Here is a 24,420-nt window from a genome sequence, read left to right as displayed (position 1 = left end):
GTTAATCAGTTCAGGAAAGTTGGCATTGAGGAGAAAGAAGTAGGAGGAGATCTAGATGGTATATGTGATATGAGTGTGAAGAAAGTATCCATGAACAGAAAGTTAATGAAAGGAACCCCCTGTTGTGTACCTTACTGTCTCTTGTCATTTATATTTGTACATCCAGGTATCTTGAAACATGAATTCTGACTAGATTTGAAAAGAGAGAGAGAGAGAGAGAGAGAGAGAGAGAGAGAGAGAGAGAGAGAGAGAGAGAGAGAGAGAGACAGAGAAGGAGGGGGGGGGGAGGATGTTTCCTTGCTATGTGTCCTTCAGTAACATTCCATCCATAATGTAATACTTATATTTTATAATCTTCAGTTGGACTTAGTGTTTATATGCTTCATTGTAAAAAAAAAAAAAAAAAAACATATTGGTGTTCCTTTCAGGACAGAGAAAACGGATGGCTTTTCTTGATCTCTTACTACAAAGTCCAGATAAATTGTCAGACAAAGAAATAGAAGATGAAGTGGACACATTTATGTTTGCTGTAAGTAACAACTTGTGATTCATTTTCCCTTGGTTTTATTTATGGGTAAATTGAAATGCTATTTATCTAGTCCTGTGGTCAAATATTTGAGAATTTTTGGTGGAACATATGTTTTAAATTCACATAGAATATGTAGTGTGATGCTATGAAAAGTACAAGCAAATCTCTGATGAAGAATCAAGAATCTTTATTGATCATTGAACATGCAATATGAGAAAGGCTTGGTCTTTGGTAAATATCAGAATAAAATTTCTGCAATGTGTACAATGAATAGATACAGTTCATATACAAGCAGTTTGGTAATACCATAAATATTAAGGCACCGAATATGTGTTCAGTAGACACAACAGTTACATAGATGGAGAACACAATTAATATACAGAGCTGCAAAATATGATACATGTTGAAACAGTGACTGCAGTAACTAAATAGAATTAACAATGTTCAATATACATTATAAGCATACAATGTGTGTGCTGCTAAAACTCAGAAGCGAGTCCGGTGTGATCAAGGCAGTTATATGATGTGGTAGCCCTCTATCCCCCATCCAAGAAGGTTCCCATCTCTATCTGAAGGGAGTGCTTTTGAAGATATAAGGGCTGGGAAGTTTTGACCCCTAGAAATTTCTAGAACCTTCCAGAATACTGAAAAGTATTTGAGAACATTCCACAACATTCCAGAATGTTCTGGAACATTTGGGAATATCCAGAATGTTCAGGAACATCACGGATAATTGTGGAACATTCCAGAACACTCTCAAATATTGTAGAATGATCTGGAACATTGTGGACCATTAGAAGCCTTTTTAGTATGTTATGGAATTCGTCACTGGTGGTGCTACCCATTGGTAGAGGTATATAAAGCAAGACCTGTCATCAGTTTGAACATAAATTTCTTTTCATTGACAAAGGAAGTATTCAAAAGAGTACTGCAGTGAATGAATTAAATCAGATAGTGAAGTGTGAGTAGTCAGAGTGATACAGTGACTGAATATAAAGTGAAAATAAAGACTGAAAAGTGTGTAAAGTGTACTTAGTGTATTTGTTAATAAAACATTGATTTATATTTTAGACAATGCTCGAACCTAAAAGAGAAGGAGATCTTCCCAGTTCTGAAGCAGAATGGTGAAAACAAAAGAAAAATGAAACATGTGGAAAACACAATAGAAGCAGGAAATTCTAATGAAAGGTCAATAACCTTAGCAAGGAATTTCAACCAAAAATAAGATAATGTAGAGGAAATAATAGTGAACTAATAGCACTACAGAAAGGAATGTTACATCATTGGACAGAGTAATTTAAGGGATTATTATACTCAAAGAATACTCAAGCATGGGAACTAAGAGAAAACCAGCAAGTGGAAGAAGAGGTAAATGGGATTCCTTAATGCAAGAGAATCAGCTAGCAATAAAAAAACTAGCCAACAATAAGTAATCTAGCAATGACAGCCTACCAGCTGAGCTTGTAATGTGTGGTGTAGAACATCTGGTTATTAGCATGGAAGCCCTGATCTCAGATATATGGACAAAAAAAAAGCTGTCCCAGATCATTTGAATATGGGAGTAATATGTGCTGTACATAAGAAGGGGGACATCCTGGACTGTACAAAATATAGGGGAATTACACTATTGAACACCGCATATAAAATATTCTCCTCCCCACTGACTAGATATCCACCCTGAGGGAATACAGTATAGCAACATATCATATATTTGTTCGTTTTAAAGCAGCAATGACACTGTAAAAAGATTTAAGCTTATTGAAGCCATGAATGAACTGGGAATACCACAACAGTTAATATGCGACATAAGTTTGACTATGGAAAAAGTAGTATGTAAAGAATGGATATAAGGAAATTTAGCACAAAGTTTGAAATTAACTGGATTGAGGCTATGGGATCACTCTCATGTTATGCTTTTTAACATAATGCTAGAGAAGGTAATAAGGACAGCTGAAGTCAACACAACAGGCAAAATATACAACAGAATGTTACAGGTTCTGGCCTATGCAGATGATGTGGATATTACTGCAAGGACAGACTAAACTGATTACCAGCTGGCCCCACAACTTAAGTCCATAAATCTGGCCAGAACAACAAAGTGTGAAATGGATAAAACTTTAATATATCCGCTATTAACATATGACTCAGGAACTAGGACACTGATACTACAGTGTGAAGAGCTAATAGGATATTTTGAATGGGACAGTTAATGAAGTATGGTGCAGACAAATATAATTTTGAACTTTACAGATAATATGAAGAACTTAAAATCATACAGTTCATTAAGATAAACTGCCTGAAATGGATCAGCCATGTTTTTCACATGGAACATAAGAAACCAACAAAAATACTGCTGATACAAAACCTAGTGGGATGACATACGAGAAGATTTAAAAATTGTTGATGTCAGAGGATGGAGACACAACATACTGGACAGTGATGAATGGAATGATGTCCTAGAGCAGGCCAAGGCCCATTAAGGGCTATAGGCCCAGGAAGAAAAGGAAGAAGCAGTCATTTTCCAAATTGGTTTCAGCAGAACTCATTTAATAAAACTTTTATTTAGTAATATGGGTTGTCTGATAAGCAGTTATACAGTCTTTCTTAAAGAATGTTTAATTGTATACCTTGAGCAGTTTGTAGTAGTTTATCAAAGAGTTTTAAAGTACAGTGTTTAATTTGTGGGAGTTACCTTTCTTTTCTTATACTGTACCTCAGTATGTCCTGCTCTGCCTTTAGTCTAGTGCTGTAGTTATGAATTTCTTCCCTGATAGCACTGTTTTTATACAAATAGTACATGGTTGTATATGTACAGGTTTATAATAGCCTGAGCCTACTAAAGAGAGGAAAACAGTTCTCCTCAGGACCAGTTTTGCACATTATGCATAATTATCTTTTATGTATTTTCAAGAGTTCAGTAACATAAGAGGTGCATCGTCCGCAGCTCGTGGTCTTGCGGTAGCGTTCTCGCTTCCCGCGCACAGGGTCCCGGGTTCGATTCCCGGCGGGGCCAGGGATTTTCTCTGTCTCGTGATGACTGAGTGTTGTGTGTTCTTCATCATCACTTCATCATCCATTGACTCGCAAGTCGCCAAAGTGGAGTCAACTAAAAGGGACTTGCAATACGGCGGCCGAACTTCCCCACATGGGGCCTCCCGGCCAACAATGCCATACGATCATTTCATTTCATTCAGAGGTGCATCCCCAAATCAGAAGGCTATAAGTAATATGTGATTCAAAGATCCCAAAATACATTATTCAAAGATAGTCAATACTAATTATGTCTCTATGTTTCCAAAGGAGATAGGAGACTCATGAAGCCTTTTTGCACATGACTTAGATGTTATGCCCAGTTAATTTGGAATCAATATGTATTTACAATAGTTTTACAGACTTATTTTTTGTGGATATCAGTAGCCCTAAAGGAAGATACTGTGATTTCTCTGAATCAGAGAACAATTTATTTGATGTGAACAGTTTTAAAACATCTGTAGGTTATGTTAGACTGTCATAAGTACGTGTAGACTACAGTAGTTTTTCAAGCAGCTTTGGTCACTTAAGGTCATATCCATGTTACCTGGTATGTTTGGTGTGTTGCATACCTGTTGGCTATTAGCTCATAATAATCACTTTCTTCGCATATGTGATCAGTGTCTTGCTAGATTCCCCTAAGAGCAAGAAGCAGTGGACCATCTAGAAACTGAGTGAGGATATATAAAGGGCCGGGTAACCATATAACATTTTCATTCTACATAGTTATCCTCCTATCTGTTACTTACAAATAAACAATATTTATAGCACAACTGATATTGTCAGTGGTTAATTCAGGTTTTATTAAAAATTGTTGATTTGTAATATGAAACAGAGGGATATTGTAATAAAAATAAAGAAACAATACAGATTTATCATATAGTGCTAGTAAACACAGTTTCTTAATAAACTCTTACCTTTGATCACGATGAAGAATGTTCTAGAAAATCACAACAATAATTGTATAATATTTCGTATATTTGTGCATGTAAACTGTACTTGAATCAACAATAGATGCTTTGGTTACATAAAGGCAGAGATCTTATGTGATCAACTAATTTTTATTACTTATAAATACAATTTATATTCTCTAAGAATTTAAAATACACAATGGACTAATACTGAATGATGTACAGTTTTAACTATGTGCAAAAGGAAAAACCAAACAAACAAAAAACAAAGTGAGGACATCAGGTCCTAGTTTCTCTCTGACACATTCATTTATGTTTCTTTCCATGCCTATTCTAGCAATACTGCTGGTAATTTTACAGTTTACTACATCATCTATATAATGCACCAAAACTATGAAACTGTAGTTCTGGTAGAGCAAAACTCTAAGAACCAGTGGAGGACAGATCTGAGTCATTAGTGCACAAAGTTATGTTCTTATGTGAGGTGATCAGGGTTGTGTCATCAGCATAGTATAACACTATGATGTCCAGCCGTTCCCCCCGATGGGTCATTTTGACTCATACTGTATAACAATAATGTTCTGAGCTATTATTTAAAAACTGAATGCAATTATTATATTTTGATGTTTTTATATTATTTATATACCATTTAGGATATATAATTCTGAATAAATTGCAACATAACACAAATAACATCAGTTATTAAAAAATAAACAAACCTCATCAAAATCCATACATCCTGAAGAAGAGTAAGAAAGTGAGGGCGTTTTCTTAGTTTTAAATGCATAGCAACATTGAATTATTTTTATTTACAGAAAATTTAGCTAGTTTATACTTCTGTGCAACTGACATCTTCATATTCAGTTTTCTTTGTGTGTATTGTACGAATCATCTTCTTACCAAAAGTGCACTTGAAAGCAGTGTTTATTACACTTGCAGAATTTGAGGACTTGACATTTTTGGTGTTTTTGGGTAATTTGTCTTCATTTTCATTCCATTGGTTTCATAATTGTCTGTGCTCCAACAAACTGAGTGACTATTCACTTACTCAGAGTGTAGTGGCTCTGCAAGTTTTAAAATTTCTTCTTGTGATCTACTTCCCAGTACTAGTCGAGAATACGACATATGCATTTATTCCTGTTAGATCAAGAATATTGAGGAAGGCATGTACTGGCCATCTTTTTGAGTCAGTCTTGACTGAATACTGCATGGTGAATCCCAAACATTGTATTGCTGTAATAACATAGTTTCTGAAATTTTTTCTCATTTGTATTTATAGTGACACTAGGATGAAGGGAACTCTTCACTAACATGTTGTCATTTTCTTTCCTTGATAGACCCACAAGAAAATGTCATCACATTTTTAAATTTTTATCATCTACGTAGGAGCCTTCAAACACTTCAGAGCATGTAGTATTTCTCTTCTTACTCTATTTACTGTTCCTAATATGGTGGCTGACTATTCTTCCAATTTTGCTGCAAGTTTGAGGGAAGTGCAGTATTAATTATCTGTTGAAATGTTCCTGCTTTTGAATAGAAATGGTCCCATAAGATGCATCACTACATAATATGAAATCCTTCCACTTTGTGATCATGTAATATCCTTACCAAGATAACAGAAACCATTGAGAATATACATGGTATCAACATCTACAGCTAACCAGAGCTTTTGTTCATACTTGTCAACTTTGAAGCAATGAAATGTGTCAACAGGCACCAGACTTGCTCATGTCTTGTTATGTCAAATCAGGGTTTGTAGCACATGGTGAGGTTTTCTATGAATTAGTTTCAAACATCAGAAACATTTTGTCCTTGTTCGTAAGGAAGCTAATTGCTTGTAATATTAAATATTAAGGTATTCTTCCATTACCACCATGCAGTTTATGACAATAGTTTGAACATGTCATCCTGAACATTTCTTGAGTCATGGTGCTCCTCACTCTGCACCACTAGTATGGTAATTTAAATAAAGATGAAGTGCCCTGCATCACTAGTATGGTAATTTAAATACAGATGAAGACTAATTTCCTCAGCATGCAAGTTGAGTACAATCAAGAGATGGTGCTGTTTAATATACTGGTCTGTTCCCTGAGGTGAACCATTACATTTCCTGCAGCTCTTGTTTGCATTTTTTTGAGACTATGTTTACCAGTAACATTATGGACTTTATAACTTTGATGCAACCATTGATTGAATCTTTTCAAAAAACATCAGAAGTAGTATAATGTGGGAAAAGCTAGTATTTAAGCAGGAGTGACACTGCTGAAAAGTACGAAACATGGAAAGCGTTATTTGATTCCTCGTGATGTCTTTCAGTTATCTGATCCAGAGAAAGGTAATTTCATTATTCCTAGATAAATATCCATAACAGCATGTTGTCAATTGTTACATAGTTTCTCCTTGGCAGAGTGAAAGCTCGCAGAATTCCACATTTATGAGGTTCAGCTGTTAATTTTTGAAAATGTCACTTCTGTTTATAAATAATTGTTAGAGCCACCTATTGCAGAATAAAATATCAGTTTGTAATAATAGTGCTTAATATTGATAGAAAGAGGCTACTCATCAAAAAGGACAGTACTGAGGAAATGTTATGAAGTACCTAGCTTAATAACTCTGATTTATTTCAGGGTCATGACACAACAGCATCATGCACCAGTTTTGCTCTGTGGGCACTTGCCAAGCATGCGGATGTACAGGTAAGGAACATGGTTACCTCTCTCTGATTTGATGATTTAGCACTGATTAGAAGTAAGGTAGTAACAAATATTTGTGATGCACACCATAATTTTGAAACCTGATTATTATTATTTCAGGAAAAAGCTTACAGTGAGATTCGTGAGCTTTTTGGTGATTCAGATCGGCCTGCAACATTTCGAGACTTGCAAGAGATGAAATATTTAGAGAGAGTGATAAAAGAGACATTGAGACTGTATTCAACAGTTCCATTGTATGCTCGTGAACTGGACCAAGAACTAAAAATCAGTGAGTTATTATTAAAATTTGAATTATTTAAAGCATTAGTAATGTATGCTATTCAACTGCTCCGATGTGTTTCCCTTCTTATTCCTTTAAAAAATTACTGGTAACAACTTCAGAAGTTTGTGATCAATCTCTATTTCTATTATCCAATTCTTAGTTCATTACCATATTAATTCCCCCATGAACCATGAAACTTGCTGCAGTGAATTAGCTTGTGTACTTCAACAATACATACACTGATCAGCCAGAACATTATGACCACTGGTCTACTACCAAATATAAACCTGTCCAGGCAATAGCTGCATCACCTAGTGAGGAATAACTACTAGTAAGACACATGCACAGTGCATGTACTATCAGTGAGCATCCTGTCCACGTGTAGAATGGGGAAGGCATGTGATGTATCTGAGCTTGATCAAGGGCTGGAGGCTTGGCACAAGCATTTTGGAAACTGGATGACTTGTTGGGTGTCAAAGGAGTGCTCTGGTGAGTGTCTTCAACATGTGGTGAAACCAAGGTGACTCCGTTCAGACATCGTCAGGTTGGGTGGCCACCCCTCATTACAGATGTTGGACATCGTGGGCTGGGCAGACTGGTAATACGGGACAGGCAGCGAACTGTGGAGGAACTAATATCAGACTTTAATACTGGGCATAGTAAATGAGTGTCTGAACATGTAGTGCAGTGAACATTTATAGCCATAGGCCTCTGCAGCCGAGGACCCAATCATGTGCCAATGTTAACACCACAACATTGGCAACTACAACTTAAATGGAGACAGGACCATCAGCACTGGACAGTGGCACAGTGCTGCATAGTCTGATACCTTCTTCATCATGCTGATGGGAGGGCGCAAATCCATTGTCTTCCAGGGGAACACCTCCTTGACATCTGTACTGTGGTACGGTGACAAGCTGGCGGGGGCTCCATTATGCCCTGGTAAATATTCACATGGGTATCCATGGATCTAGTGGAGATCATACAAGGCACCATAAAGGCCAAAGCATATTATACACTGGTTGCTGACCATGTAACCCCTTCATGACGATCATGTTTTCCAACAGCAGTGTCATTTTTCAGCAAGATGAACCATGTCACAAGACAGGAGTGTGATGGAGGGGTTCAATGAACACATTGGTGAGTTCCAGTTGCCAGATCTGAACCTGATTGAACACATCTGTGAAGTAACTGAACATGGTGTCAGAGCTCATCACCCCTGCCCCTCCCCCTCCCTGGAATTTATGGGAAATAGGTGACTTGTATGTGCGGATGTGGTGCCAGCTCCCTCCGGTGAACTAATATTGCTTCATTGCTTCTATGCCATATAAAGCTGCTGCTGTTATCGATGCCAAAGGTGGATGTAGTAGCTATTAGGTAGGTGGTCATAATGTTCTGGCTGATCAGTGCACACCAATAACACTGGTGTAATCACTTCAGATGGCTCTTTGTGGAGAGGCCAAATTAACTTATTGTTCCTGAAGAGCTGCAGCAGCCTTTTCAGTAATTCCAGTGCCAACAGCATGGAGAATTTACTGATCTGGCCTTTTAACATTAGCCAATGTGAAATTACTATTTTTATACTGTGGAAAGATGAAATAAAGGGGAAACTACAGCCATTATAGTTCTCAAGAACTTGCAGCTTTAGTGTATGGTTTAATAATGGGTAAAATATTCCAGATATAAGATTCAAATCTATGTACTGGGACTACTCAGTAGGATGCTGCAGTTAGAAGAAATGCAAATTCGACATTCTACAGCTAAGAGTGTGAATGATAGATCACATAATTGGGTGGGTAGGTAGGATAGAAAAGGGAATAGATAACTTGATATTAGACATAATGGGAACTAGTGAAGCATGATGGTGGAATGAAAGTGATTTCTAGTTAAGTGAATACAGGTTTATCAAACCAAAATCAATTGCTGGGGGTATGGAACTAGGAAAGAGGGTAAAGCACCATGAACAGCACAGTGAACTTATTATCATAGCCAAGACCGACACAAAACAAGACACAAAACTAAGACATACACAGGATCATAAATGATAGACCAATTAGCTCCTGAAGATTATGAAGAGACTGAGAAAATGTATGCTGAAATAATATAAATCATTCGGTACAGGGAGATGAAAATTTGGTGTTAAGGGGGGATCAGAATTTGATAGCAGGAAAAGGAAAAATAGTTAATGAACATGGCATGGAGGAACAAAATGAAAGGGGAAACACCTGGTAGAATTTTGCACAGAGCTCAATTTAATCATAATCTATGATTAGCTTAAGAATAATGAACAAATATTTTAACTATGATAAGTGTATGGAGACATTGGAAGGTTTCAAATAGATTATACAATGGTAAAACATATTTAGAAACCTGATTTTAAACTAAAAACATGTGGACTATCACCATAATCTATTATTTATGCAGTGCAGATTAAAACTGACGAAACTGGAGACAGATAGGAAATTAAGAATTGGGTTGGTGAATAAGTTCATAGTGTTTTCCCATATGTTTAATAAATACAACAGATACACATAACAGAGACGTCAGTCATGAATGATACATTCTCCTTCACTATTACAATAGTCTGCCAGCACTGGGGTAGCTTTTTGATTCTGTGACTGTAAAATCTTTCTATTTTGAGACAAAGATCTCGCCAAGCCAAGTTCGGAGGGCATTTTCATCCAGAAAGGAAGTTCCTTGAATGTTGTTCGATTGAGAACAGAAAAGATGAAAATCTGAGGCCGCAAGATGAGGTGAATAATTTGGGTGTGGAATTACTTCCCTACAAAACTCCTGTATATAGTGTGTTTTGTCAGCCTAGCAGAATGCAAGCAGTCATTATCATTGAGCAGCATCACTTCATGCACTCTTCTTGGATGTAGTTCTTGGATATCATCTGCAAGAAGTCTCATCTGTTGACAATAAATGTCAGCAGTAATGGTTACACCTTGGGGAAGCAATTGTTAGTACACCAAACCACTGCTGTCCCACCAGATGCATCAAATCATCTTTTGTGGATGCACTCAGGTCTTTGTAGGAGGAGTTGTTGCTTTCTTTGGGCTCAACCATTTCTTTCTTTTCCCTATGTTAGCATGAAGAGACAATTTTTCATTAGCAGTAGTGATACTGATTAGTAATGATTGGTGTTTTGTACAAGCCAATCGATGTCGAGCAAGCAGAGATTCACACATGGCCATCCACTGGTTTTTGTGATTTTGGCTAAGAGCATGTGGTACCCATGCACTGGATTTTTGAGCCTTTTCCATGGCATGCAAACATCACACAGTGGTGGAATGATCACAGTTCATCACATTTGCCAGTTCTTGAATACAGTGACATGGACCATTGTGGATTGATGTGTTTAAATGGTCATCATCAAACCCCAAAAGTCTTCCTGCAAGAGGAAAGTCACTGATGTCAGTATGATTCTCCTTAAAACAAGAAAGCAATTTTCTAGCTTTTTCTGTGCAATGGCATTATCTGGATACACAGTACAAATGTTTTGGCTGCCTCCATTGCTGTCACCCATCTGTCAAACTCATACAGAAGAATATGTCATAAACATACTAGTTTCTCCAGTTGGCACTCCATTTTCTAGCATCCACAGGCAATTTCAAGTTAGGTAGTGGAGACTCCCTAGCTTGAAATGACAAAATGACAATATGTAAACTTAAACAGCTACATTAAACTAAAATAACAAATGACAATCAATAAAAAACCAAAAGCAAGCTGAATACCATCATGCAAAACAAAAATGCTATGAACTTATGCACCAACCTGATAAATGGCACCTGGGTACATTGAAAGAGCCAGAAGTTGTAGAGAGTTTGAAGGGAGTGTTGTGCAATTATTTACTGAAACAAGAGGAAGCAGTAGATCAGAAGACAATTTGGTAGCTTTGAGACATGAAATAGAGAAGGCAGCAGAGGAACAATTAGGCAAAAGAGATGGCTCACTAGGAATACTTGCATAACACAAAAAATGAAATATAATCAAGGAATGAGAATCTGTAAAATGCAAGATGGAAATAGATCTCTAAAAATGATATTAATAGATGATGCGTAGTGGCAAATTAAAACAAGGGACTCAGTGTAGATGAAATTGCCTCAGAATTATTAATGTCCATGGGAGATCTAGCCATGGCAAAACTATTCCACCTGTTATGCAGGATATATAAGACAGGAGAAATAATGTCAGACTTAAAGAATAATGTGTTGATTGCAACATCAAAGGAAGCAGGTGCTGAATATTGCTGAACAGTCAATTTAATATCTCATGGTTGCCAAATAATAACATAAATTGGCTATAGAAGGATGGAAAAACTAGTACCAGCCAACCTGGAGAAGGACTGATATAGATTCTGGAGAAATGTAGGAACATATGAGACAATACTGCCCCCATGATTCATCTTAGAAAAGTAGGTGAGGAAAAACACAGGTAGCAAGAAGTTTCTGTAACTTGTAAACAATATAGTACTGTAGTTATAAGAGTCATACAATGAAAGGGAGGCAATAATTGAGAATGGAGTGGGACAGAGCTGTTGCCTATCCCTCATGTTCTTCAGTATGTACATAGAGTTAGCAGTATAGAAAACTGGGGAGAAATTTAGAAAGAGAATTCAAGTTCAAGAAAGCAAAATAAAATATTTAAGGTTTCCAGGTTACGTGGTGACATGGTGACTGTCAGACATCGCAAAGGATTTAATGGAGTGGATATTGTCTTGAGAAGAGGCTGAAAATAATATCAACAAAAGTAAAATATGGATTAGTGAGTGTAGTTGTAATAAATCATCTGATGAGACAATTAGGTACTGGTAGTGGATGTTTTGCTATGTAGGTAGCAAAACAACTTATGATGGCAGAAGCAGAGAGTAAACATCTTTGAGAAGAGAAGTATGTTAAGATCAAATATGAATTTAAGTTGTAGGAAGTCTTTTCTGAAAGTATTTGTCTGAAGTAGACTCTACACCAGTAGCCTTATTTGGAAGTGAAGTGTGAATGAACAACAGTACTTAGAATGAGCCTGTAGTAGCTTTTGAAATGTGATGTTACAGAAGGATGATGAAGATTAAGTGGGTAGAAATAATAATGAATGAAGAGGTACTGAAATGAGTCACAGACAAAAGATCTGTATTGTATAACTTGATTAAAAGTATGTATAAATTTATAGGACACCCCAGAAGGCATCAAAGTATAGTTAATCTGATAATGGAGGGAAATGTGGGGAGCAAAAGTTGTTGAGGGAGGCAAGGCTCAACTACAGTAAGTAGATACATATCAAGGTTTGCTACAGTAGGCGTGCAGAGATTAAGAGGCTTTCACAGGAGAGACTGGTGTGGATAGTTCCATCAAACCAGTTCATCTACTGTAAGATGCATGTGGATGGAGAAGCAGAAAAAAATAAAGAATTTTATGAATTTATTTGTCAACTAAACATCATTCATAACATGAAAGCAAGAAGTCTTGGATGGGCATGTGACTTTCATTCTTGTAAAAAGCAGTGCCACTGCAAAAACCAGAAACCACACACTCTTAGCAGACCCAGAACATGATCATATGGACAAAATCAAATGCTCAAGACAGTTGTGTCTTGAATCAAAGTGGATGCAAACAGCTCAAGAGTACAATCACTGCAGGCAGATTCTTAGGTCGGCACATGTTGTTCTAGATTAATAAACATCAGATACACATGTAAGTATCACTACTTGTAACATAGCCAAAATAAATACTCGAAAACCAACATGTCAAATTAAATATTTAGGTGGATAAATAATGTCTAATCAGTTTGAGATGTTACGTATCCAAACTGGTGCAAGTAACGTGAATACCAACGGGGAAAAAATTTCTTTCACAGAAACATGTCATTTTGGTTTTCAGATTTTAACAGTAAGCTTACATTGAAGAAAAAATAGGTATATTTATCTGTCTTGGTTTTGAACTATCTCCTGGTAATGGACATGAGTTGACTGAAGAAACGTGTATTTGCAGAGGCAGAAATAATTGTTTTGTAAGGACTGGTTTTCGCCAATATATTTTGATTATATGTCAGTTGCAGATCAGAAATAATGGCAAAAAATTATTAAGTTAGGAGCTTAATGTACCAATACCATTATTTCATTTGTATTTAGAATGATGGAAGTAAAATACAATGAAAGGTAATGATATCTGTACGCTTATCTTCATATTGCACTCCCTCTCAGTTAGAAGTGCATGATGGAAGGAATTATTTTTCATCAAATGAGCATTTGAGGCTCTTGTCTAAATATTAGAAGTACAGGAACTCAAGTTTACTACCAACCAGAGACAAAAAATTCATAGGTTCAAAATTTAGAGAAAGATTGGAGATACATAAAGCAGTTAAACTATTTACTAGGTAACAGACTACAATAGGTAACCAAACACAATTACTCATAGTCCCTATGGGAACATTACCTAGGGGTAGTCGTATATTCCTAGATACATCATTTAAAGGTGGTTCTTGGAGCTTTGTACATACGCTTTCTTGAGATAATTTGCACCAATCTTCAGGTGTCTGCAGTTCCTGTTTCTTCCACATCTCTGTGACACTCTCCTATGGGTAAGACAAACCTATGGCTATTTGTGGTGCCCTTTTCTGCATATTTTCAGTATCCCCTGAGCCAGATATTTGTATTTACATTTCTGAACATTTAAAGCAATTTACCAATCCATGCATAACTTTTGAAATCTTATCAAGATCTAACAGAATACTTGTGCTGCTGTTTTCAGACAGAACTTTGTTATAGATAACTGCATCACCTGTAAAAACTCTGAGATTGTTAGTAATATTGTCTTCTTGATAATTAATATTTGACAGTTATGGCAACAATCTCAACACACTTCCCTGGTGCTTACTTGAAGTTACTTCTACATCTGTTGACGACCCTACATCCAAGATAGCATGCTGCATCCTCTCTACCAAGAAATCCTCAGTCCTCGATCCAGTCACAAAGTTTGGTTCATAACCCACATGACCGCACTCCTGATAATAAATATACTAGTAGGTGTAGTATTAGGTCCAATGCTTTCTGGAAATCAGGAAACACTACATCTACCAGACTGCCTTGATCCATGGCTTTCAGGAAGTCATCCGAGAAATATGTGAGTTGGGTTTCACATGATCAATGTACCTGCATACAATTGTCAGACCCCAGGGTAACAGCCTCTTATAAATAATGGACACATGTCCCATTAAGGGGACCCTACAATTCTCAACCCCATGGTACGAGTCTAGAAAGTTGCAGTCTAGCTTGTCTCAGAAACTGGTTCAGTCCTTTCGTTTGAATCAGAACCATGGGCCAAGATCAGCTCTGGGGACAATGTTGCAAATTGTGAACTTCACTGAAACTCCATTAGCAAGACTGGTCTTCTCAACATTCTCTGCCAGATGCTGAAATGATCCCAGTGTGATCTCAGAGACCAGACAGCAGGCATGATTTGCTCCAGCGTGCACCACAATCTGAAGTTCGTTGCACTATGTTACCTCAATGACTGTTCAAATAACCTCTTCAACAAGTTGAATGAGGCCCCCAGACATACACACTAAGTGCACCTTGGGTTCCTTCCATTTCCCTAAGAGCTACCATTATTCGCCATACATTTGAAATGCTGAAGATTAATAGACCCTGCCTTTTTGCACTTTCCTCCTCTTGATACGTCTGGTTTGCCATTAGGTTAAATAAGTCTTACTAGCTCAGTTTCAGTTTCAGTAAAAGACAGCACATCAAATTTGTTGCGTTCTCTCTGATTCCTATCTTCTCTGTGCAGGGCCCCTAGCCCTACCACTGACATGCCATTCATGGTCAAGTGGACAAGAGTGACAGATCCTGTAGCTCCTGTAAAGGAGACAGCATCCAAAGGAGATGGTAACACTTCTGGCACCTTCACTATTACAGGACCATATGCATTTAGTTGCATTTTACTAGAGAGCATGTGTGATGTGTGATATAATGCTGAGGAATGTTCTACCTGCATTAGCAATCTGCTATTTTATCTCCTGCTTTAAGTTGCGCTTGTTAAACGACATGATAGGATACTTCATGTTTTCTGCCTTAGCCCTTCTCAGGTCCCCTGCTTACAATCGAGTTCTCTACACAGGTCCTCTGCATTACTTTCGTCTTCTTGGCATTGATGTTCAGGCCAGCTCTGGTTGGTTTCTACATTAGGTCTCTCACTGTCTCCATTGTCTTGGGTTAAGACAGTGCTTGGACTGTGGAGTCATTGGGACTCCATTGTTGATCATTATATTAATCAGTATGGGTGAGATGGCATCACCTTGTTGCAAGCCTGTGTTGTGTTAAACTCCGTGAATATTTCTGCCTGGTGTTTCTACCTTTGCTCTTGCCTCTACTGTGCATGCTTTTATCATGCCCATTAATTTCCTTGGTATAACGTATTCCATCAGGATGTTGTACAGGCACGATGTGGAAGGTTTTATAATAACTAATATTTAGTACAAATACAGATAACATGATGTAAGTTAGAGGAGTAAAGCAATGTTGAACAGTTATTCCAATAACCAAATATTGCGCAACACTGTTACTATGAAAGTACCGATGTTATTACTGTATAGAGCTGAATACCACCATTTTGTTGGGCATCCTTTGACTTTTTTGGATAGTTAGTAAGTACTCATAAGTTTTAACCATCATACATTATGCTCGTTTGGAAAAAAATTTCATTCATAAAAATATTTCCACAAGTACCTACCAAGAAACTTCACATTTTCTATACGTTTTAAAACTTACTATATCATTTAGAGAAGCATGTGTTCCAAAAGACAGTATCATACATGTTTGTGAAATTAATCTACTCCTTAGTGGGATTGCGTTTCTGAGAAATGCTTGCGATACCAGTAATATAGATGTCCTAAATAAATTTCGAAAACAAATAAAAGAAACTTGAATTTTTTTCTTTGTTGCAGGAAATAAACTTGTACCAGTTGGAACTACTCTAGTCATCAGCACTTTCCACATGAACAGGAACCCAGAGCACTTTCCAAATCCAGAAACTTTTGATCCAGACCGTTTCCTGCCGGAAAGGATGCAGGGCAGGCATCCTTACTGCTTTGTTCCATTCAGTGCAGGACTGAGGAACTGTGTTGGTAAGACTTCACAAATTATAGTACATCTGAATCTTATCATGATGTGCGATGAAAATAGGAATGGTTTTCTTTCTATCTACCATTTTCCGTTTGTCGCATCAGCTGAAATATTCAATGAGAGGGAAGAAAGGGAGCTTGGGGCCCCACATATGCCTAGAGAAAAATCTTTGCCAATCCCATTCATATCCCGCTTCGCAAAAAAAATAAACGTGTTAATCTGAAGAAAACCAGAACATGTAATAGATACTGACTAGTAGCAAGTATGCCCAGAACTATTTGTCACGAAACCTGAAGCCTATTTCATCATTCATTTAATGAGTCTGACTTCAGTAAGGGAATTAATAAGTGCAGCTTCTCCCTACATACACATATAAAGGAAACGCTGTGCAACAGGAAAATTGTTATAAGTAAAATGAAGCATAAGATGTTGCTCTACGAGAAATGTAGATTTAAGGAGCCACTGTTGGCTAGGACATGCTCAAATGTCAATTACTGAACAGTTTAAAACCAGTGCAGCTTCGAAGGAGGGTAACGGTTTTAAAGATGGAGCTGCTTCAGTTTGGGTGGTATAGTCATTTGGAATGGAATTTTTTGTGAGGAGGTTCCTACATTGATCCATAATAGTATCAACTGTGAAGAAGATTGTATACTTTGCAAAGGAAACGGTATTTGTGAAATAACTTACCATTAGTAGAACAGCAAAGTTTATTGCCATAATCCTTTTTGTTTCATAATTTAGACATTATCTGCTGAACCATGAATATGGGAAATATTCAGACCTGCAGTTTAGTATACGTAACTGTTCTGGTAGAAAGGAAGTAAGAGCACATTTTAATGTACCGTTGACGACGAAGTAGTCAGAGACAGAACTCAAGATCGGAATTATAAAGATCGATGGAAAAGCGACCTTGGTCCAAAACATACTTCTGTGTCTAACGTTTTGTCTTCTAAACATGGGTACATCATCAGTGGCTATGAAGTCTCAGATAGCAGTTTCAAGCTTGAAAAAGCTCAGCTATCTCATAGAAACAGTCAGAGATTGCATCAACAGAAGACCAAGATGTCAAGGTATTAACACATTGTTCAAAACAACGAGAAAGGTGCGTGAATTTGAACACTGCATAGGACTTATGCCTGCCGCATGCCACAGCAGAAACATGTAAAATCCCTTACACATGTGGTCAAGAGTATATACAAACTACAAAAAGAACCATTAATAGCCAGCTTAAGAAACACAAAAGCAATTTTCCTCTGGGAAACATCTATAAATCAGCAGTAGCAGATAATACACTGGGACCAGGAACGCACCAAATTTGTTTCTCCAGTACTACGCGGTTTTCATGAGCTAGCCATTACTACGCTAGGATGTACAATCTTTGACATAAAACCTGACCGATTGCCACAGAGTATAGGTCCGCGCCGAATGGGACAAATAACAGGGCCTCTCTGAAAATACTCCAAGTCCGGCTATCAGCACAAACTGGCAGTTGCGGCAGTTCGTGGAGGAAGTCCTGTGTTCTTTGCAGCTATTATGCTACATTGATGCCCGTGGTGTAGCGGTAAAAGGCGCGTCGTCTGACTGCAATGTCTCACGGCCTAAGCCGGCCGTTGCCTCAATTTGTATAGCGCCTTTAGTCTAAATGCTCAAGTCCAGAGTGTAATGATAGCACAGCTACTATGTATTCCATTTTGTCACACTGGTAATAAAATTTCTGTCCAATAATGTTTTTAGGAAAGATTTCTTGGCAGGCAGTCTGCCATTCAATGTCAAATGCGCCAGACCAGCCGGCCGCGGTGGTCTAGCGGTTCTAGGCGCTCAGTCCGGAACCGCGCGACTGCTACGGTCGCAGGTTCGAATCCTGCCTCGGGCATGGATGTGTGTGATGTCCTTAGGTTAGTCAGGTTTAAGTAGTTTTAAGTTCTAGGGGACTGATGACCACAGATGTTAAGTCCCATAGTGCTCAGAGCCATTTTTGAGCGCCAGACCACTCTGGCGGCCATTTACTGGCAACCAAGCCGGCCGGAGTGGCCGTGCGGTTCTAGGCGCTACAGTCTGGAACCGTGCGACCGATACGGTCGCAGGTTCGAATCCTGCCTCGGGCATGGATGTGTGTGATGTCCTTAGGTTAGTTAGGTTTAATTAGTTCTAAGTTCTAGGCGACTGATGACCTCAGAAGTTAAGTCGCATAGTGCTCAGAGCCATTTTGAACTGGCAACCACCAGCAAATGCCGCAGGGCCGCTGTGCTCCCTCATCCTTTCTCGATAGCGTCAGCTACTGCTCATCGTTTTTGATAGTATAAAATGGTTTATTGGCGTTGAGTAATGCTCTACAAAATATGTCTACTATTTGCATTTCGCGCTCGACAGCAACGGAGACAGACGAAATTTTTAATGTGATGGGTATTGTATTACACTAATTCGAAAGACACGAGTATGATTCAAACTAATTTTATAGTTTGTGCTCCAATCAGAATGCCTCACTACATTGTTTAATAATACACTCCTGGAAATTGAAATAAGAACACCATGAATTCATTGTCCCAGGAAGGGGAAACTTTATTGACACATTCCTGGGGTCAGATACATCACATGATCACACTGACAGAACCACAGGCACATAGACACAGGCAACAGAGCATGCACAATGTCGGCACTAGTACAGTGTATATCCACCTTTCGCAGCAATGCAGGCTGCTATTCTCCCATGGAGACGATCGTAGAGATGCTGGATGTAGTCCTGTGGAACCGCTTGCCATGCCATTTCCACCTGGCGCCTCAGTTGGACCGGCGTTCGTGCTGGACGTGCAGACCGCGTTAGACGACGCTTCATCCAGTCCCAAACATGCTTAATGGGGGACAGATCCGGAGATCTTGCTGGCCAGGGTAGTTGACTTACACCTTCTAGAGCACGTTGGGTGGCACGGGATACATGCGGACGTGCATTGTCCTGTTGGAACAGCAAGTTCCCTTGCCGGTCTAGGAATGGTAGAACGATGGGTTCGATGACGGTTTGGATGTACCGTGCACTATTCAGAGTCCCCTCGACGATCACCAGTGGTGTACGGCCAGTGTAGGAGATCGCTCCCCACACCATGATGCCGGGTGTTGGCCCTGTGTGCCTGGGTCGTATGCAGTCCTGATTGTGGCGCTCACCTGCACGGCGCCAAACACGCATACGACCATCATTGGCACCAAGGCAGAAGCGACTCTCATCGTTGAAGACGACACGTCTCCATTCGTCCCTCCATTCACGCCTGTCGCGACACCACTGGAGGCGGGCTGCACGATGTTGGGGCGTGAGCGGAAGACGGCCTAACGGTGTGCGGGACCGTAGCCCAGCTTCATGGAGACGGTTGCGAATGGTCCTCGCCGATACCCCAGGAGCAACAGTGTATAATTTGCTGGGAAGTGGCGGTGCGGTCCCCTACGGCACTGCGTAGGATCCTACGGTCTTGGCGTGCATCCGTGCGTTGCTGCGGTCCGGTCCCAGGTCGACGGGCACGTGCACCTTCCGCCGACCACTGGCGACAACATCGATGTACTGTGGAGACCTCACGCCCCACGTGTTGAGCAATTCGGCGGTACGTCCACCCGGCCTCCCGCATGCCCACTATACGCCCTCGCTCAAAGTCCGTCAACTGCACATACGGTTCACGTCCACGCTGTCGCGGCATGCTACCAGTGTTAAAGACTGCGATGTAGCTCCGTATGCCACGGCAAACTGGCTGACACTGACGGCGGCGGTGCACAAATGCTGCGCAGCTAGCGCCATTCGACGGCCAACACCGCGGTTCCTGGTGTGTCCGCTGTGCCGTGCGTGTGATCATTGCTTGTACAGCCCTCTCGCAGTGTCCGGAGCAAGTATGGTGGGTCTGACACACCGGTGTCAATGTGTTCTTTTTTCCATTTCCAGGAGTGTATTAGTATGCTTTATATACTGTTTCTTTTCTTTCTAGAAGCGATCATTTGGGCAGTTTTTTAACGAGGAATTCGCATATTTTCGTCACACTTAAGCGAGGAACTGTAGTGTGATGAGTTTTACTCATGCTGTTTGAGTTCCTTTGGCGATTGTATGTGATAGACTGTCTGAATACGTTGTAGTGCGTGCCCTGTAGTACTTAAAGCACATTGGACACTTTGAGGTCCGTGCACAGATTCATGGAAAACTTAATGCTGAATGAAAGCGATATCTGAGGCATTAAATCATATTTCAGCCAACAAATGTGCTCATTTTTTAAGTTACTCAGAGTGGAAGGAAGTTGCTAACGCCTCTGTCGGTAATCACCTACAGATGTGCCTAATCGCTATCACACTGATTTCACACTGAAAAGTGTATTCACTTCGCAACTATTCCCATGTTGTATGGGTCGTAGGTGATGAAAAAAAACTCAAATTCGTATCATTGACGGTTGAGTAAAACCTCTTCAGAGAAGTATGTGTAGTGAAGTAGGCTGGTATTCTCAAAGCAGTCATCTGAAACCACTAACAGCTTAGGGGAGAGTTAGGTTAACTGGGCTACACTTTTTAAAATTGGTCCGAATCATTTTCTGTACAACTTATCAGTGTTTAATTTTATGGGAAGCCTTGGATACATGTTTTCTTTGCAATGTAGTGTTCAAGGTCACTGTATTACTTCCAGTTTATGTGAAATCTGAGGTAATAAACTTCTTTGCAAAATGACCACTTAATCTAACCGGTAAGGTTAACTGGTCAAAGAAGATATGATTAACTGGTACAGGTAGTAAAATCAATAGAAATACAGTAAATACATTTAATTTTGGGTTTTACAATGTTTTAAAGTATATTTCACCAACATTTAGTTTTATTACATTACATGTCAAATGTACTGGTTGAAATTTTAAATAAAAGCAGTCTTAGCGATGGCTGTATTCATATAAATCGACATTGAAATAAATCATGCTTTAAATATTTGATGGAAGTCTTTAAGGGCTGGGTTAGTTTCATAATAATGTCTGCAGTGGCAACAAATGCATTTCCATCTGTTATGGAAAACCTGTTAGACGGTTTGTGCCGCTTATTGAAAATCACTTCAGCCCCAGAACTAAGAGATTTTTTCATAACAGCTACGTAATTGCTACATGAGTCTTTTTTAATTTCATGGACTTAAACAATTAAGAAATCATCAACTTTAATTTCTGAAATATCCTCATCTGCTTCAATGTCTTCATCCCATGAACAATCGGATTCTTCTAAAACCAAGTAAGTGCTGTCTTCTGATGATGAATCTGGTTCTTGTGGAGTAGGTTTCCTTTTTTATTCTTCTTTTCATCTCTGGCAGAGGCTTCTTCTTCCAGGCGAGCCTTCACTGGTGAACTTGTAAGAATAAGAGATTCTCTTTTCTTTCGTCCACGATTATCTCTTTTTCGGGGACCACACTTTGGAAATGGAAGCAAGGCTTCTGGAGCCACAAACAGTTATGCTTTGAATTCTTGTTCATGAGGACAATGAGGAATGAGATTATCAGCAGAAGTTGAAGGAATTGCATGAGAAGCAGATGCAGAAGGAGGTGGAGGAACTGAACCTGGAACTGTATTAGGAACATTACTTTCTGAAACAACTTCATTCTCAGTTGGCGTAAATGGTCGGTCTTTCACAGATGAACACAAAAAATCTGCATCACTAAATGTTTCATCATTGAAAGGCATTATTCCTGTAGCTTTGAAACCTTTGCTGATATTAGACGGAGTGAAAGCAGATGGAAATGCTTCACCTACTAGTCCTGCTACATCAACCTATGGCTTATGGCTGCAGTGTGGTAGTATTGTTAACAAAACTATGCCATTTTCTTTGGCAAATGTTATTGCCCTTATGGACATGGGGCTTTCATGATTGTCAGTGATAAGAAGTTTTGGCTTTTCTTTGCTTGGTCGTTCATGTTTGACAAAATGTGTCAATATGTCCATAAATATGGCCCTGGTCATCCATCATGAAGTGTGAGCCGCCCCTGCACTTCCAGGTGGTGCATTTTGGAGCATGTGATCATGAAAATGGACACATGGGAACACAAAAAATGGAGGAACAGCTTTTCCAGTTCTCCCAAATATGCCACACATGGTTACAAGCGTGCCCCTCACTGCAGAAGTTATCTTTCCTACTTGCTTCTGGCCACATGGAGACACTACCTTTCCAGGTTTCTGTACTGTTGTGAGGCCAGTCTCATCAAGGTTGTAGACGTCTTCTGGACCAAATTTGAAGTTTCTATCAGCTTCCTTCAAATTGGTATAAAATTTACCAACATTTGACTTACTAAAACTAGTAGCACGACACAGACTAGTAGCTTCAGGTTGTCTAAGAAAGAGCTGATGCCTCTTCATAAAAGAACGAAGCCACTCCTTCCAGCCATATTTTGTTGTTGCCAGTTTGCCAGAAGTTCCTTCTTGTTAGCTGCAGCAAATTCATATGCTAACTTCCTCGTATCTGTGAATGATAAACCGTAATGCGTACCAGCAATTTCTTTCAAGTAGGAACACAAAGAAAGCTCCCCTGCTGGTGTAAACACCCTTTTGTGGTCATTTGATAGCCTGAAATTTACTTCACTGTCATCAGCAGATTTGCAGACATAACGAGGAATCTGAAACCGATTATATGCTGCACGAATACTAGTTACTTCTTTGATATATGTCATTGCTAGTTTAAGATCTTCAGTTCAATACGACCGGTGGTTAGTTGTACGAATAGGAACTTGTGGCATCTGAAAGAAAAACTTATACCTCAGCTAAAACAGGCCTTAAGTACAGTTCATCACTATTCTAACTAAATATTACGTGAAATATTTTGAAATTAAAAGCTGTGTAAGTTACAAAAGTAAATAGTTATGTTGGGGTTAACTGGACCGGTCCACATAACCTAACTGCCTTGGTGTCCAGTTAACCAAACCACACATTTTTCTTTTAATGTCGCTGAAACAACTGCTAAACTAACGTTAGTCAAAAACAGAACCATCTGCTGTAAATGGTAAACACTTACAATTGCTATGGTGTATTTGACTTCTCCAAAACTCTTCCTGAAGTCACAAATAAACAACAGACAATATGAGCAGGAAAAAAATGTGGGACCTCAGAAAAAAAGAAAGCCACACAAAACAGTTGTTTATTGCTTTTCAACTGTTACTGGTAGCTGAAGATCTTTGACCTGAGTAGTTACTCGAGCCATCTGCTGGAAGACACAGAAAACAGATTCTGATACAATTTACAAGCAAGGACCAGTTGATCTTACCTGTCCAGTTAGCCTAACTCTCTCCTACTGAGTCTAGGTTTGTAACAAGACTTAATATGTAAAGGTTTCCATCAGATTTTATTAAAGAATTTCTTGTAGCAATTTGCAGCTCCATTAAATAAACAGAAAATATGAATCCAAAGTGCATTGGTAAGCACCGTGATTAGAACTTGATGACTCATACCACCCTTCCGTAGCAAAATGTGCGGAACTGTGGATCTAACGAGATATTGCTGGGAGCAAGTCTCTCTAATAGCACTATTGGTTGCTACTTCATTACGCTACATTAAAAATAATAACAGTTATTACTAATGGTTGCTGCTTCGTTATGCAATAACAGTATTACAAATGTGAACTATGGCAATCCGTGGAGCCCATAAATTAAATTTTCTGGCTCAGTGTCATACATTACATGAGTATTATGCACCATGAGCCATCAAAGCTGAAAGGGAATGTCACGTGAATATAGCAGAACAGTTCAGGACTACATGCACAAGTAAACCTGTGCTAGGGGCTGCTATGCAGCGAAATGTTTGTCATGCTCATTTTACAAAGGGCGTTCAAAAAGTTTTGCACAGTCGTCACTAATTTTTTTTTTTATTTTTTGCTAGAAGAGA

The 24,420-nt window shown here is 39.0% G+C and overlaps 1 protein-coding gene across 3 annotated transcripts in view; it reads left to right on the top strand.

Moving 5' to 3' along the window:
• LOC126248461 (cytochrome P450 4C1-like) overlaps positions 1–24,420 on the top strand; it is a 269,044-nt gene that overhangs the window by 230,158 nt on the left and 14,466 nt on the right. For all 3 annotated transcript variants that reach the window (XM_049949466.1, XM_049949464.1, XM_049949465.1), the window contains 4 exons: positions 429–529; positions 7,098–7,166; positions 7,284–7,452; positions 16,387–16,566. In XM_049949466.1, the coding sequence (XP_049805423.1) occupies positions 429–529; positions 7,098–7,166; positions 7,284–7,452; positions 16,387–16,566 (519 nt within the window). The remainder of the gene's footprint in view (positions 1–428; positions 530–7,097; positions 7,167–7,283; positions 7,453–16,386; positions 16,567–24,420) is intronic.

Source organism: Schistocerca nitens, chromosome 3, assembly GCF_023898315.1.
Source record: "Schistocerca nitens isolate TAMUIC-IGC-003100 chromosome 3, iqSchNite1.1, whole genome shotgun sequence".
NCBI lineage: Eukaryota > Metazoa > Arthropoda > Insecta > Orthoptera > Acrididae > Schistocerca > Schistocerca nitens.
The sequence above is the reverse complement of the archived record's forward strand: the minus strand, read 5'-3'. Positions and strand labels throughout refer to the sequence as shown.